This window comes from Euprymna scolopes, chromosome 40 (assembly GCF_053919585.1).
Source record: "Euprymna scolopes isolate OS-2025 chromosome 40, ASM5391958v1, whole genome shotgun sequence".
In the NCBI taxonomy this organism is placed as follows: domain Eukaryota; kingdom Metazoa; phylum Mollusca; class Cephalopoda; order Sepiida; family Sepiolidae; genus Euprymna; species Euprymna scolopes.
In genome coordinates, this window is record NC_136521.1 from 18,325,782 (window position 1) to 18,344,936 (window position 19,155).

General features: G+C 30.4%; 1 protein-coding gene and 1 pseudogene across 4 annotated transcripts in view; one reads left to right on the forward strand and one right to left on the reverse strand.

Moving 5' to 3' along the window:
* The window catches only part of LOC145265396 (intraflagellar transport protein 140 homolog), a 159,238-nt gene that overhangs the window by 52,454 nt on the left and 87,629 nt on the right, over positions 1–19,155 (forward strand). For all 4 annotated transcript variants that reach the window (XM_080121217.1, XM_080121214.1, XM_080121215.1 and 1 more), the window contains exons 15-18: positions 9,179–9,296; positions 13,917–14,074; positions 15,765–15,945; positions 17,455–17,586. In XM_080121217.1, coding sequence (XP_079977343.1) covers positions 9,179–9,296; positions 13,917–14,074; positions 15,765–15,945; positions 17,455–17,586 — 589 coding nt within the window. The remainder of the gene's footprint in view (positions 1–9,178; positions 9,297–13,916; positions 14,075–15,764; positions 15,946–17,454; positions 17,587–19,155) is intronic.
* On the reverse strand, positions 7,933–8,049 carry LOC145265775 (5S ribosomal RNA; annotated as a pseudogene).

Sequence of the window (19,155 nt, forward strand, 5' to 3'; positions counted from 1 at the left end):
CTGTTAGAGAGGCGCTAATTTTATAACATTATAACAGTTAGAAAATGTCTATCGAATAATAACAAAAAAATAAGGCATTGAAACAAGAAAACAAAGAATGTAGAATAAATCGACAGCTTCAAGAACAATGTAAACAAATATATAAAGATGGGGATTCACACAAGACATTACTAATTTTCATGTCCTTCAATATACTTCAATCCTTAGTAAGAAATGGATGGAATTAGGTAAATATTAAGACACGGCTGAAATCAGGAATTCAGAGAAGATGGACAGAGGTGAGAAAGAGGATGACACCTCATTTCTAATTCTGGAGTGCTGAAAATTTGAACACTTGGAAGAAAAAGTGAACAAACATCATACAGCATTCTGGCTTCTAAAAAACGTACTTTGTTTCATTGTGACTGCCTTGTGTGAGGTAATTTCACCAACTGGTTCTTGCTTTTCTCTTATCTTAGTCAACAAAGGAGAGAGAGAGAGAGAGAGAGAGAGAGAGATGAATGTTTAGCAAAAAAAGAAAGAGGAACAAGAATACATGACCAAAATAAAGAGAGAGAAAATAAAACTCATTGTCACATTCACTTACATCCTTTCACCGATGTTAGATGTGTTCCACTCTTGGCCTTTCTGCACTTAACCACTTGCAATATCATAAACATAATTCAGATCCAAACATAATGCAATATCATAAACATAATTCAGATCCACACATAATGCAATATCATAAACATAATTCAGATCCAAACATAATGCAATATCATAAACATAATTCAGATCCAAACATAATGCAATATCATAAACATAATTCAGATCTAAACATAATGCAATATCATAAACATAATTCAAATCCAAACATAATGCAATATCATAAACATAATTCAGATCCAAACATAATGCAATATCATAAACATAATTCAGATCCAAACATAATGCAATATCATAAACATAATTCAAATCCAAACATAATGAAATATCATAAACATAATTCAAATCCAAACATAATGCAATATCATAAACATAATTCAGATCCAAACATAATGCAATATCATGAACATAATTCAGATCCAAACATAATGCAATATCATAAACATAATTCAGATCCAAACATAATGCAATATCATAAACATAATTCAAATCTAAACATAATGCAATATCATAAACATAATTCAGATCCAAACATAATGCAATATCATAAACATAATTCAAATCCAAACATAATGCAATATCATAAACATAATTCAGATCCAAACATAATGCAATATCATAAACATAATTCAAATCTAAACATAATGCAATATCATAAACATAATTCAGATCCAAACATAATGCAATATCATAAACATAATTCAAATCCAAACATAATGCAATATCATAAACATAATTCAGATCCAAACATCATGCAATATCATAAACATAATTCAAATCCAAACATAATGCAATATCATAAACATAATTCAGATCCAAACATAATGCAATATCATGAACATAATTCAAATCCAAACATAATGCAATATCATAAACATAATTCAAATCTAAAAATAATGCAATATCATAAACATAATTCAAATCCAAACATAATGCAATATCATTAACATAATTCAGATCCAAACATAATGCAATATCATGAACATAATTCAAATCCAAACATAATGCAATATCATAAACATAATTCAAATCTAAACATAATGCAATATCATAAACATAATTCAAATCCAAACATAATGCAATATCATAAACATAATTCAAATCCAAACATAATGCAATATCATAAACATAATTCAGATCCAAACATAATGCAATATCATAAACATAATTCAAATCCAAACATAATGCAATATCATAAACATAATTCAGATCCAAACATAATGCAATATCATAAACATAATTCAAATCTAAACATAATGCAATATCATAAACATAATTCAAATCCAAACATAATGCAATATCATAAACATAATTCAAATCCAAACATAATGCAATATCATAAACATAATTCAGATCCAAACATAATGCAATATCATAAACATAATTCAAATCCAAACATAATGCAATATCATAAACATAATTCAGATCCAAACATAATGCAATATCATAAACATAATTCAAATCTAAACATAATGCAATATCATAAACATAATTCAGATCCAAACATAATGCAATATCATAAACATAATTCAAATCCAAACATAATGCAATATCATAAACATAATTCAGATCCAAACATCATGCAATATCATAAACATAATTCAAATCCAAACATAATGCAATATCATAAACATAATTCAGATCCAAACATAATGCAATATCATGAACATAATTCAAATCCAAACATAATGCAATATCATAAACATAATTCAGATCCAAACATAATGCAATATCATAAACATAATTCAAATCCAAACATAATGCAATATCATAAACATAATTCAAATCTAAAAATAATGCAATATCATAAACATAATTCAGATCCAAACATAATGCAATATCATAAACATAATTCAAATCTAAACATAATGCAATATCATAAATATAATTCAAATCTAAAAATAATGCAATATCATAAACATAATTCAGATCCAAACATAATGCAATATCATAAACATAATTCAAATCCAAACATAATGCAATATCATAAACATAATTCAAATCCAAACATAATGCAATATCATAAACATAATTCAGATCCAAACATAATGCAATATCATGAACATAATTCAAATCCAAACATAATGCAATATCATAAACATAATTCAAATCTAAAAATAATGCAATATCATAAACATAATTTAGATCCAAACATAATGCAATATCATAAACATAATTCAAATCCAAACATAATGCAATATCATAAACATAATTCAGATCCAAACATAATGCAATATCATAAACATAATTCAGATCCAAACATAATGCAATATCATAAACATAATTCAGATCCAAACATAATGCAATATCATAAACATAATTCAGATCTAAACATAATGCAATATCATAAACATAATTCAAATCCAAACATAATGCAATATCATAAACATAATTCAGATCCAAACATAATGCAATATCATAAACATAATTCAAATCCAAACATAATGCAATATCATAAACATAATTCAAATCCAAACATAATGCAATATCATAAACATAATTCAAATCCAAACATAATGCAATATCATAAACATAATTCAGATCCAAACATAATGCAATATTATGAACATAATTCAAATCCAAACATAATGCAATATCATAAACATAATTCAGATCCAAACATAATGCAATATCATAAACATAATTCAAATCCAAACATAATGCAATATCATAAACATAATTCAGATCCAAACATAATGCAATATCATGAACATAATTCAAAACCAAACATAATGCAATATCATAAACATAATTCAGATCCAAACATAATGCAATATCATAAACATAATTCAAATCCAAACATAATGCAATATCATAAACATAATTCAGATCCAAACATAATGCAATATCATAAACATAATTCAAATCCAAACATAATGCAATATCATAAACATAATTCAAATCCAAACATAATGCAATATCATAAACATAATTCAAATCCAAACATAATGCAATATCATAAACATAATTCAGATCCAAACATAATGCAATATCATAAACATAATTCAGATCCAAACATAATGCAATATCATAAACATAATTCAAATCCAAACATAATGCAATATCATAAACATAATTCAAATCCAAACATAATGCAATATCATAAACGTAATTCAGATCCAAACATAATGCAATATCATAAACATAATTCAAATCCAAACATAATGCAATATCATAAACATAATTCAGATCCAAACATAATGCAATATCATGAACATAATTCAAATCCAAACATAATGCAATATCATAAACATAATTCAGATCCAAACATAATGCAATATCATAAACATAATTCAAATCCAAACATAATGCAATATCATAAACATAATTCAAATCTAAAAATAATGCAATATCATAAACATAATTCAGATCCAAACATAATGCAATATCATAAACATAATTCAAATCTAAACATAATGCAATATCATAAATATAATTCAAATCTAAAAATAATGCAATATCATAAACATAATTCAGATCCAAACATAATGCAATATCATAAACATAATTCAAATCCAAACATAATGCAATATCATAAACATAATTCAAATCCAAACATAATGCAATATCATAAACATAATTCAGATCCAAACATAATGCAATATCATGAACATAATTCAAATCCAAACATAATGCAATATCATAAACATAATTCAAATCTAAAAATAATGCAATATCATAAACATAATTCAGATCCAAACATAATGCAATATCATAAACATAATTCAGATCCAAACATAATGCAATATCATAAACATAATTCAGATCCAAACATAATGCAATATCATAAACATAATTCAGATCTAAACATAATGCAATATCATAAACATAATTCAAATCCAAACATAATGCAATATCATAAACATAATTCAGATCCAAACATAATGCAATATCATAAACATAATTCAAATCCAAACATAATGCAATATCATAAACATAATTCAAATCCAAACATAATGCAATATCATAAACATAATTCAAATCCAAACATAATGCAATATCATAAACATAATTCAGATCCAAACATAATGCAATATTATGAACATAATTCAAATCCAAACATAATGCAATATCATAAACATAATTCAGATCCAAACATAATGCAATATCATAAACATAATTCAAATCCAAACATAATGCAATATCATAAACATAATTCAGATCCAAACATAATGCAATATCATGAACATAATTCAAAACCAAACATAATGCAATATCATAAACATAATTCAGATCCAAACATAATGCAATATCATAAACATAATTCAAATCCAAACATAATGCAATATCATAAACATAATTCAGATCCAAACATAATGCAATATCATAAACATAATTCAAATCCAAACATAATGCAATATCATAAACATAATTCAAATCCAAACATAATGCAATATCATAAACATAATTCAAATCCAAACATAATGCAATATCATAAACATAATTCAGATCCAAACATAATGCAATATCATAAACATAATTCAGATCCAAACATAATGCAATATCATAAACATAATTCAAATCCAAACATAATGCAATATCATAAACATAATTCAAATCCAAACATAATGCAATATCATAAACGTAATTCAGATCCAAACATAATGCAATATCATAAACATAATTCAAATCCAAACATAATGCAATATCATAAACATAATTCAAATCCAAACATAATGCAATATCATAAGCATAATTCAGATCCAAACATAATGCAATATCATAAACATAATTCAAATCCAAACATAATGCAATATCATAAACATAATTCAGATCCAAACATAATGCAATATCATAAACATAATTCAAATCCAAACATAATGCAATATCATAAACATAATTCAAATCCAAACATAATGCAATATCATAAACATAATTCAAATCCAAACATAATGCAATATCATAAACATAATTCAGATCCAAACATAATGCAATATCATAAACATAATTCAGATCCAAACATAATGCAATATCATAAACGTAATTCAGATCCAAACATAATGCAATATCATAAACATAATTCAAATCCAAACATAATGCAATATCATAAACATAATTCAGATCCAAACATAATGCAATATCATAAACATAATTCAGATCCAAACATAATGCAATATCATAAACATAATTCAAATCCAAACATAATGCAATATCATAAACATAATTCAGATCCAAACATAATGCAATATCATAAACATAATTCAAATCCAAACATAATGCAATATCATAAACATAATTCAAATCCAAACATAATGCAATATCATAAGCATAATTCAGATCCAAACATAATGCAATATCATAAACATAATTCAAATCCAAACATAATGCAATATCATAAACATAATTCAGATCCAAACATAATGCAATATCATAAACATAATTCAAATCCAAACATAATGCAATATCATAAACATAATTCAAATCCAAACATAATGCAATATCATAAACATAATTCAAATCCAAACATAATGCAATATCATAAACATAATTCAGATCCAAACATAATGCAATATCATAAACATAATTCAGATCCAAACATAATGCAATATCATAAACATAATTCAGATCCAAACATAATGCAATATCATAAACATAATTCAAATCCAAACATAATGCAATATCATAAACATAATTCAAATCCAAACATAATGCAATATCATAAACGTAATTCAGATCCAAACATAATGCAATATCATAAACATAATTCAAATCCAAACATAATGCAATATCATAAACATAATTCAAATCCAAACATAATGCAATATCATAAGCATAATTCAGATCCAAACATAATGCAATATCATAAACATAATTCAAATCCAAACATAATGCAATATCATAAACATAATTCAAATCCAAACATAATGCAATATCATAAACATAATTCAAATCCAAACATAATGCAATATCATAAACATAATTCAGATCCAAACATAATGCAATATCATAAACATAATTCAAATCCAAACATAATGCAATATCATAAACATAATTCAAATCCAAACATAATGCAATATCATAAACATAATTCAAATCCAAACATAATGCAATATCATAAACATAATTCAAATCCAAACATAATGCAATATCATAAACATAATTCAGATCCAAACATAATGCAATATCATAAACATAATTCAAATCCAAACATAATGCAATATCATAAACATAATTCAAATCCAAACATAATGCAATATCATGAACATAATTCAAATCCAAACATAATGCAATATCATAAGCATAATTCAGATCCAAACATAATGCAATATCATAAACATAATTCAAATCCAAACATAATGCAATATCATAAACATAATTCAGATCCAAACATAATGCAATATCATAAACATAATTCAAATCCAAACATGATGCAATATCATAAACATAATTCAGATCCAAACATAATGCAATATCATAAACATAATTCAGATCCAAACATAATGTCAATATCATAAACATAATTCAGATCCAAACATAATGCAATATCATAAACATAATTCAAATCCAAAGATAATGCAATATCATAAACATAATTCAGATCCAAACATAATGCAATATCATAAACAACTGTGAATTCAGTCAAGGTTTAAAAGTTGATTTCAACGTTGTTGTTAATGTTGACAACAGAATTTATATTTTTGCTGTTTGCTAAACATCCACTCTCTCTTTCTCGTTCGTTCTCTTCATCCCTTATGGCTCACAATAGACTATTTCAATCTTCTGTTTTATAATTAATTTTACTATATCTGATTTTTAATGAACATAGAAAGGTAAAAACTGATGGAAGAATTAGAGGCACTGTATAAAATGAGAGCTGAACTGGTAATACTTAGTGTGATATTAGCTATGAGCAACCTATGCCGGCTTCCTTCGAGAGAGGCAGTATACAGGGAATATTGAATTCAATAGCTGCAATACTCACCAGAGTAGCAAGCGTCTGCATATTTGTGCATTGTGTGGATGTGCGTGCGAGTAGTGGCATGACAGAGGAGGGGTGGACTTGCCGCAGGGAAGTGTTAGGTGGGAAAAGAGAAAAAAGATGGCGCCTGGTGTTTTATAAACTGTGGTCTTGTGAGATCGCGAGATCACGAGAAAACAGAGGGCACACATGCAAATGAGACAGGGTGAAAAACTGGATAAAAAGCAAGCTTGAGTGAGAGGAGGGAACAGTGTCGTTTACAGTCACGAGGTTATTATGTTACTATTGCGAGCGTTGGTGACGATTGAAATTGAATTCGATACACGAGCAGTCTCCAGCCGCATACATATTCAGGTGATAAAAAAAAAAACATACAGCACCTAGCATTTCCAAATGGTCACCCATCTGATACTGGCCAGGCTCCACATTGCTTAACTTCAGTGATCTAATGAGAACTGGTGTTTCAACATGATTATGCTGTAGGGGAATCAAAAATGTAATATATCCCATATAGAATTAATCCAACCTTTTTTATTGTTTGCATATTTTCTGCCATTAAAGAAAAGTTTAAAAAACAAAAAGATCTACTGCTGAAACTACTTCTTCATAAATTTTCTGCATGACAGATTCCGCATGTCCATACTGGTGAGATTAAAAATCCTGCCAAACTTTAAGTAGACGAAAATGATGAGGGACTGTTAATTTCTGAATTCAAAACCATAAAAACCATTACTAAATAAACTTTCTGTTTCACTAAGAATTTAATACTAAAAAATATATATACATTCTCTGGGTGCTTACTTTTGCATCATAGACAGGAAATCTGCTGTGACATGTGATGAATAAGCTGATCATGAAAAGATGACACGGATCCTGAGGAAAAAAAGACAAAACTACAAAATGTGTGCAACAAGACAATGGTCAGATATTTTGTCCTGGCTTGTGATCTACTACCATTCCTTGAATGGGATAATTTTTTCATATTTGGGCTGGTGAATCCGTGTTTCATTTGAAGGTTCTTGATAAGGTGCAGAAATGTATCTGTAATTTGATTCCACCCCCCCGCTTTCTTCTTTACCGCAACATTACTCTCACAAATGTGATGTCACTAGTCTCAGTCTTTTCTATAAATACTACAATGACATGTGTTCTTTAGAATTGTCTGATCTATTCTCTGCTTCCTTTGTTTTAGCTTGTTTGGCTCATTAGTCTAGTGGTCTCCATCAATTCCCTGTTTTAATATCTCATAATACAGCTTCCTTCCAAAAACTGCAGGCTTGTGGAACTCTCTTTCTGTTAATTATTTTCCTCCTACGTATAACCTTGATTTTTTAAGACCAATAGTCATTTCCTGTTCTTCAATTCCTGTTTGCTTCTTGTATCAAATAGCTTCATGCCTTATTTGGAATGAATTCCATTAAAAAAAAATTAAAGAATTGGTTCATCATCATGTTACAGATGGATTAACAGACGAAGCCTCTGGTAGAGATGTAAACATTATTTCCTAAATTCATGATTATTTGAATTCAGTTTTTATTCTGACAAAATCGTTGAGAATTTGTTTGCTTTTTTTCTTCATAATTTTCCAATTATTTTGTTGTTTTTCTTTTTCAGAAAGATCCGCCCACATGCAGCACCGAAAGCGTTGAAGGGGTTAATACCAGATTTTGGTTCCATTTCGTCCGTGAAATGCAGCTGCACAGGAAATCAAGTCAGCATCCTGGCTATCAAGGTCAGCAAACATTTTCATATCATCACTTGATTAGTGGAAAGACAGTATTTTTTTGCCTAGTGCACGTTTGCAGATGTAAACATGCATTAGGCTGCATGTTTACATCTGGTGCATGTGTATGGCAGATGTAAGTGATAGATGTCTGGTCAAGGGAAAAGGAGACGGCACAAAGAATTGAAAATATCCTTGGTTGAAGTCTAGCCACACAACAGATGTTTCTTTGTTTGAAATAAAATAAATATTCATTAAATGAGGTTCAGACTGAGCAACTACTTAAGAAAAATAATGTCCAAAATTATTTGCAGATAATCCCTTTGAAAGGACACCATCTAGCTGTTATCTCTAGCAGATATCTTGAAAAGTCAGCTTTTGGGTGGTTGAATGGTGACCACTGACAAAGCAAAGGCTAGAATCTAAGATTTCCAGTCAGGGATAAAGAGATTCCAAGAAATAGGAAAGGGAGGCAGTTAGAACAATTGTTTTTTTTTTTTCTGAAGGCGATCAGCATTGCATATAATGCAGTGGAATTACTGATGAGAGAAGATAACGAGTTTGTGTTCAAGAAGTGCGAGACAATAGAGATGGATGAGAACTTGGATTTAGAGTAAGTATATCTAGATAGTGAAGCTGTTCACATTATTCAGCAGTTTTGTTACCTTGGTGATATTATTGGAGCACAGAGAGGAGCAGGTTGCCAAGGCTGCTGCAAGGAAGGTTGGCTCCCTCTACCGTGCTAGAAAACTACTTATGCCTGACAGTATCCTGTACCTCTATAAGGCCACCATTAGCCCATGTATGGAGTACTGTTGTCACATCTGGGCTGGTGCATCTGCTGCTTGTCTCTCGCTCCTGGACAGGGTTCGAAAGAGAGTCGCCAACCTGATAGGTTCTGAACTGTCATCTAGGCTTCAGCCTCTGTCTCATTGACGAGATGTTGCATCCCTCTGCCTGTTCTACAAATACTTTAATGGTGAATGCTCTGACGAACTGCAAACACTTGTACCTCCCCAACGTAACTACCCCCGACAAACCCGACAAGCTACTAAGTCTCATCCCTTTACAGTAGAGATCCCTAGGTGCAAGAAAGCCTTTTACTCCAATAGTTTCTTCCCCAGAACTGCGGGTCTTTGGAACTCCCTTCCGGAATTCTGCTTTCCCAACTGCAATGATATGCAGAAGTTCAAGTGTAATGTGAACAAACATCTTTCTACTCATCTCCCTTCATAATGACCCTGCTAATTAGTAGCCCCCTACTTCAAAGTGGCACTGTGCCTTGTTTGGGGTGAAAATTGAATAAAAAAAAAAAAAAAAAAACAAAAAAAAACAGGTGCTTGTGTGATTGTAAGAGTTAAGAATGAATGGAATTTCAGTCATTCCTAACCAGCAGAGCATTACCACTGTCGACCAACGAAAGGGTCTATCAAACATATATATGAAGTGTACTGATGGATGGAAGTGAAACTTGGCTAGTGAGGGTTGAGGATATGCATTACATGAATAGAAATGATAGAAGAATGATGCAATAGATGTGAATCTTAAAAATAGGCTTCATGAAACCAGAAGATTGAATTTGGACAGTATAGGGAGATGGTATGGCTATATTTAAAGAATGAATGAAAGTTCTTGGGTTAGTAGATGTAGAGTAGTTGAGGAAGCAGATTTGGTTTACAGGAAAGTGCAAGGAAAACATAGAAGGAAGTGATAATTGATCTGTCAGAAAAATGAGTAAAGACCTGGCCAGAGATATGTTAGTTTGGAGGTCAGTTTCTAAAAGCTAACTTTTTAACTGGTTGTATGTAAATCAATGTAAACCAAATATGATGATCATACAACAGTCATCATCTCGTCAACAGAAAACTTGTAAATACCTTTGTTTTGTTGTGTTGATAACATGTAGCAGTAATAATCGTTGCTTGTAGCTGTCGCAGTGATTTTTCTTTTTCGGTCCCTCGACAAAAGGAGAGTGGGCCTGTAAATTCACACTTGTCCGTTCGTTTTCCCGCATTTTTCTCAATAACTACGCTATGGATTTTTTAAAAATTTTGCTCAAACATTAAACATGATATGAGTAAAAAATAGTTACAGAACAAATTTTCCGGGAAAACTCCAGTAGCCCCTCATAGGGGTGCGCTTCAGGTTAAAATGGCTAAAATTGACACTTTTCTGCTTATTAAAAAAAAATTGATGCCTTGGATTTTTATAAAACTTTCTGAAAAGTTGTAACTAACTGATTTCTATATAATTATTGTTTGTGAATACTTCACGATAACTCTTGGGTGTGCCTCAGGGGCTCTTTTAGGGCTAATAAAAACACCCCATTGTTGGGACTATTTTACGATATTTGTCCAAAATGTTCTGTGTATGTCTATTTAGCAATTTTGCATGGTGCTGAACTCACATTTAAATATTTTAAGGCTTTGGGGACCTTAGAGGCTAAATGGGGGCGGGGCAAATGATGGACTTAGTCATTTCTTTTTTTGCATTGTGCAGAACTCAAATTTACTTATGTTAAGGCCTAAAACTGCACCGTTTGCTCATTTTCACTAGGATTTGACATCCCTTGGAGACTTTTGGGGCTAAATGGAGGGGGAGCAAATACTGAACTTAGTCATATTTTTTTATACCGCGTTCACTATGCACTCATGGGGGAACCATGCATTCTTCACTTGTTTTTACTGTACATGTGACTTTAACGTTTTGTCTTAATGAACCTCCATTTGTGAAATCAGGTCTTCTTTCAACAGTTCTACCTTTAACTACAAGAACATTTGAAGCCTCTGTAAAATAATGACACAGATACCATGATAGAAAGAATATATATTGAAAGCAATTAGCAAAACAACAGCTTCATTATTTGCTCTGGGCTACATATTATTCTTTTATCAATATATTTGAGCTTTTACACAGTGTTCGTCATTTTGATTGCATAGTATTAATCTCTTTTTGGTCATCCCCTGGTAAGGTGCATGAAAGAATTTGACAAAAGAGTAGAAAGATGACGTTGGGTTTATTTGTAATTCTCGCTTTCCTCCTCTATTTGTCCTTTTGTCCTCACATTCGCATTCCATGAACACTGTTTCTGACAAAGGGTAAATAATTGCTGCTTTTGAGGTCTGTTTTTGAGCACCACCATGATAGTAATAATGATTTGTCGTAACTGTCATAGTGATTTCAATTTGTAACTGTTTTCAATCCTGTTATGTTATTAAGCAGCTTACGAATACACACATATTTCTCTCTTTCTATTCATTAAAATGTTAATGATTATTTTTATACTGACAGGCACTAATGTTTCACGCTTTTACAATCATCAGTGTAGGAAGTGATAATTACTGCTGATCGAGAGATTAGAACCAGTTATAAAGTCAACCTTTAACTCCATTGGTTAAAATGTTACTCCTAGGCCATCAGCAATTAACACAAGAATTAAGGAAAATTAAACACCTATAAATGCCAAACGTGGGCATAACATAATAAGCAGTCAGAAAGCATTCTAATGACTGGAAGTCGCAATGTTGGGTATCTCTAGTTGACCACCTTTTCTTGATTTCCCATACAGGGCTCAATTGTGAAGATGCCCATAATTATAAATATTAATAATTATTTTAATATCTACAAACACAAGAATTAACGGAAATTAAATGCATATATATATATATATATATATATATGTGTGTGTGTGTGCTCCATTCTAATGACAAAAATTTTATTCACCTTACTTATCATCTTTTCAAAACAAAAACTTTCATTCACATAAAATTATTTGATACTAGCCCAGGTGTTTGGAGGTATATGCTGAGCAAAAAACAAAAAAACAAAATAAGACGGTCTATTTTTTTAACTTTGACCCCTATTATGACCCCTTAACATTTATTGTTTTGGGCTCAAATCAAGTTACTAAGTTAGATCCATGTCCAAGGAACCTATATCTAAAATTTCAAATGCGTAGACCCAAAATTGTCGGAGGAGTTTGGTAGAGTTCTCAAAGGTCAAACTGTTGAACTTTGACCCCTTAACAGCCAAATTTCTGGCTGAAAACCGATCACATAGATTTTCCCAAATTTCAGTACCCTGTATATCAAATTTCGAGTCTGTAGACTGAAAATTGACAGTTATTGTGTAGGGAAATGTACACACACACGTTCACTTTTATAGATATATAAATTTGTAAGTTAATTTTGGATATTTCCTTTGTGAACTCATCAGAAATAAACAAAAATCCTCAAAACATTGACTACATATTCATTTAAGACTTAGAAATTGCTACCCAGAAAGAAAGAGAAACCATCTAAAAGTTGGCAGGCATCACTCTATAATCGTGATGTCATTTTCTCCCTGTTTTTATTATTTCATACTCTTAAAAACTTGCAGCTTATTTCAGGCATAATTGGCTCTGTATTCTCTTTGTGACCTTTGTCTAGAATATATCCCATTTACAACATCCATTTGAACAACTATATTTTAACTAGTAAATGTACTCACCAACTTTTAACAGAAGATCTCTTGTGTTTTCATTTGAATTTGCAAATGTCCAGCTTGTACATATGAGCTAAACAAAGCATGTCATCTAATTCACTTACAAAATTTCACTCTTGAAGTTTTTGTCCTGTTTCCATTTAGAATGATGGCAATCCTGACTCCAAACTTTATATTTGGGATGTTGAATCAGATGATCTACATTTCTTTAATTTTGAAACTGGATGGGGAGAACGGGATGAAAACAGTCCTCAATTAATTGAATCTGATGAAGATGGAACTCCAATTAGTGATGCTAACAGGTAAGACAAAAAAAAAAGAAATTTTCGGACTACTATCCTTATCATGTTTAGATATTCCACCATGCTCTACACGACATGAACTGGGAAGCCAGATGTCTGGTAAAATGTGGTTGATGAATTTCTCTGATAGCCAGGCCTCTGTCTTTCAGCTGGTATGATAGAGTACTAAGTTTTGCTGCCACACATACAGCCTACATACAGCTACCTAGTAAATTATGGCTCAACTCACAGAAAGCATTTTGTGCGAACGTCCAGTAGAAAAATAGTCATGAGAAAGAACTGTGTATTCTGTTCAGTGAGAGTGTGGAAAAATATAAAAAGGTGAGACATGTTGCCTGCTGAAAGTAAGGTTAGAAGAACACCGAAAAGTCGTAACACACGGAGAATTGAAGAGTCGAGTGTGGCTGACCTCATATGGAGGAAAAAGAGAAACTGTCTACCTTTATGGGATGAAGTAAAATTATTGACAGAAGAATGGTAAAAAGTAAGATGATTAAAGGAGCAGTGTATATGTTGGGCAATAATGAAAGTACACCTAGTATAGAATTTAATATAATAAAGGAAACATTAAATATAAATAATAGATAAGGTCACGATATATAATATTACTATATATATATATATATATATATATATATATATATATATATATACTAGCATGCTGCTCGGCATTGCCTGGATGTAAAATACACTTAAATATGAAATTTTGATTAATGCAAACCTCGTATTTATTATTATATTGGATCCAATATATAGTAATGATTTAAAGTTTAAAAAAAAAAAAATGACCTGTGCGCCACCACTGAGAATTGAAACCAAAACGTTTAGCTTATGATTTCCTGAAGTATCGGTCAAAATTTATGTGCTTTTGAAAGAAACATTTTCGTTTTCTTTTGAAAGATTTTTGTATTCCTACACGTCAACAAAAAGAGATAAACTCAGAAAAGATATGAACATTTATATATTTTTCGTATTTACTTTTTATCCATGTATACATATATATATACATATATATATATATATATATATATATTAGTAATATGCAGTAATAATAATGATCAATAGTGATAAGTAGTAAGACCCTTTCAAAAAACAGGAATAAGTTCAATACTCTCAAAATTCATACCAGAATTGTTTGCAATGATCTGTGGTGTAATTAACTAGGTAAAATTCAGTTTTAAACGATAGTATTCTAGAGGTTGAAGGTTCAAACTTCAGTGTGGAAGTGATACTAAGAATGCAATTGCAAATTATTGAAGATTTGTACCCAGTTATGGTTGACAGAACAAGATCATGCTACCCCTGTGGATTAAATAAAGGGTTTCATTTGATATTTCGTGCAGACTCCTGAGTTTGACAAGAGACATCTGAAGAAAGGTGAAGGTTACATTGGTTGAGATGCTGTGAGAATAACACAAGATGAGAACGGTAGTACGAATCCTCATCTCTAAAATTCAGAAACAATAAAATAAATTCTGCTAAAACAGAATGCGAATATAATCACTGATTTAAAAAAAAAAATCAAGACTAATGACAAAAGTAAAAAAAATATGCATAAAAATTAACAATTCAAAATGGCAAAAAATTATCGTCTACAATCTGTATGCAACACAGATACTACACTTTTATCTTAGATGTTTTGAATATTATGTTTTTCTTTAAGACTCCATTCTTATTTTTGTTTTTGTAGAAGTAAAAGTCGAACAGCCAAAGATGTCTCTGGTCGATATCCAGTCTCTCATTTTTGGGATCCGAAAGAAAAACGATTGCTTTGCTGTGAGGCAAGACTTATTCCCAACGAAGAAATGGAAATTTCAAAACCAGAAAGTCCAAAGAGCAATGAAAATGAAGTCGATGATGCTTCAGAAATGGTAAGATTTGTTTCAATAAAGTTACAAAATAGTAGACCACTTGATATTGGCCATTTTGCATAATCGTAAGAACGCCTATTAATGAGCTACGAGACAATCTTTAGTCAAATCATATCAAAGGCTTTTAAAAAATGCTACATGATACCTCTTAAACATTCAGCATTAAGATGAGGATAAAGGCTAAGTGGTGTAATCCTAGGAAAGGAGTGGCACCCTCCTCTAAAAAAACTCAGCGTAGTAGCTAATGCAAAGGGAGCCTTTGAGTCACCCTTGACTATGGTCGACTTTTATTTATTTTTATGCCACTTGTTATCCATTGGATCAGTGTTTATATATATATATATATATATATATATATATATATATATATTAGTGATGATTCCAATATTTTTTCTGATTCCGGTATAATTACTGATTACATACTGAATTCTCGATTCCAATACAATTACAGATTCTGATTCTTTATAAATTTCCAAATATTTAACTATACAGTTGTTATTCCCCCCCCCCCCCCGAATATTGTAAAATGAAAACATGTTAAATGTGCAAATATTTTCTTAAATATAAAAATACACTTGCGGGGGATGATCTATAGATTTTAGTTTTATTGACACTTAAAATTAATAAATATCTGTTATTTTATTATTACTACCAGCAGTGGGAGATATATTAAACAAAATCCCCCTCCTCCAAAAGAAATTAAAGGAATCGTTTTTGGCATTGGAAAAAAAAGGTACAAATTATTCCAATACCAATATTGATTCTAATACCTCAAAAAGTTTTGACTTTTCCGATACTTAATCGCCCCAACTTATATATATAATTCCATATTAATATTTTCCAGGGGTGAAGCAACCAATTATGTTTTAACAGGATTAATGCAAGAGTGCTCAATACTGAAGTACTCAATACTGAAATCAAGTACAGATTCAAGATATTGCTAACCATGGCTTATCACTACTACTGTTGTTGTTCTTCTTCTTGAGCAACAAGACTGATTGGGGTTAAATGTTAGGACACATCAGGAAAATCTGATGTGGAGGTCCAATTCTACCAGATGGCCAGGGTGAGGACGGAGTCTACTGAGAGTGTCTAGAAATAGTGATTTAGCTGAAGGGCAATGCATGCATGGATGATCGTAGCTGACACACCCCACGGTCTCCTCCCCCAGGCTGCACTTCCTACACTTTTGACTCCCTGGTTGATTTTGGTAGGCCAAGCAGAATCCCACCCCTACACTCTAAAAATCGCTAGATACCAGAAAACCTACTTGAATAGTTTCTTTACTCAAACTGCTAGCTTTTGAAAGACCCTCCTGGGTATCTGCTTCCCTAACTGTACTGACATGCAGAAGTTTAAGTGAAATGTGAACAGACATCTTATTGTTCAACTCCTCACATAGTATATCAATTAGCAGTGTCTTTTAATCATCATTTATATATATAGCATTTTTTTTTGTTTCTCTATTTTTATTTTCTTTTGTTTTAATTTTCAACCATTTTTTTCCAGATCGAAACCATGATAGTTTCTCTGTTCAGCACGACAGACAATGGAATTTTAATCCAAGAAAATATATCCCTCCAAGAACCGTACCAATGTCTTATTGGAATTGAAATCCCTTATTATTATGTTTTGAAATCCGTAAGTTTCTTGCATACATTACGTGGATTTTCTTTGAGATGGGAGGTAATTTGGTTTGCAAGAGTTACTTCCCTTGCATATCAAGGTTTAACCTATTTTTTATTTATTTATTTATTTATTTTATTTTTTTTCAATGATGTGAAAGGCACCGATTTTCTTATGTATCATATGTTGGGTTTGTATTACTGTACACATAGATTCGAAAAAGTTGTCAAAAAACAAATATATAACAAATAAATATTATCAAAGGAAAGATAAATTACTTTTCTTCCAAACTGGATATAATTTTCGTGTTTTTATTCAATTTAACATGTTTATTCAGCTCGAAAAGCATACAGTGTTTACCGATGTATTGGAAAATTCAAAATGGCGGCCGACTCTCTCTTTAACACGGTAAGTTCGGAAAAAGGTGTAATAAATAATAAACTAGACAAAATACTGTTAGAAATTTGCTCAATATATGTTACCGTGACATAACTTGACATATATTCGGTGGTTTTTTAATAGTATTTTGTCTAGTTTATTATTTATAACACCTTTTTCCGAACTTACCGTGTTAAAGAGAGAGTCGGCCGCCATTTTGAATTTTCCAATACATCGGTAAACACTGTATGTTTTTCGAGCTGAATAAACATGTTAAATTGAATAAAAACACGACGAGTATATCCAGTTTGATAGAAAAGTAATTTATCTTGCCTTTGATAACATTTATTTGTTATATATTTGTTTTTTGACAACTTTTTCGAATCTATGTGTACAGTAATACAAACCCATTATACTTTATTTAAAATCAAACAATGAAATTAAAAAGTCTTTTGCTAAAATGGAATGCACTTGACGTATTGTGTTTTCAACCAAAATATGAATACTCTTGACTGGGACCCCCTCTCTCCCCCAAAAACTAAAAAACACTGTGCAATTCCAGAGTTTAACCTAATTAACAAAACAAAACTACGGAATAATCTTTATGGTGTATTACCTATCACAAAATGAAAACGTCATATTCCAAAAATTACATAAATTAATCAAGTTGTTTTTATATATAGAAAATCATTTTTTTTTAATTTTTAATGATTTTAATAGTAAATCATGACTGTTACAAGGCTGATTTTCATCTCGGTAGTTTGAATTGAATTGAATATGGCAGATCAAGGCACAACTTCGTCATAAAATTTGATTCTCTTAATTAATCAAAATCTTTTTTGTATTTTTTTTCTTAATTAGGTTAAATTAGGCGTGCACCAAAGATTAACTAGGTTGAATTTGGTTTGCACCAAAAAAAAAAAAACATTAAAAATAAGAGAATTATCCGGTTTATAAAATTTTTATTATTTATTTATAATGATTTATAAGTCTTGTCAGTTTACTATGATTTCACAAAGTTCATTGTTTGACATGCTTGAAATATTCATTTAAAATGATAAACATTTCAGTCTTCGTAAACTTTGTAAACAATCACTAAATTTTTTCTAATTTTCTCATATAAATAGATAAAAATGAACACTTTTGTGGTTTTGATGGAAATTTATCTTTTTAATGTGATCATAAAGAAAGGAAAACAAAGAAGAA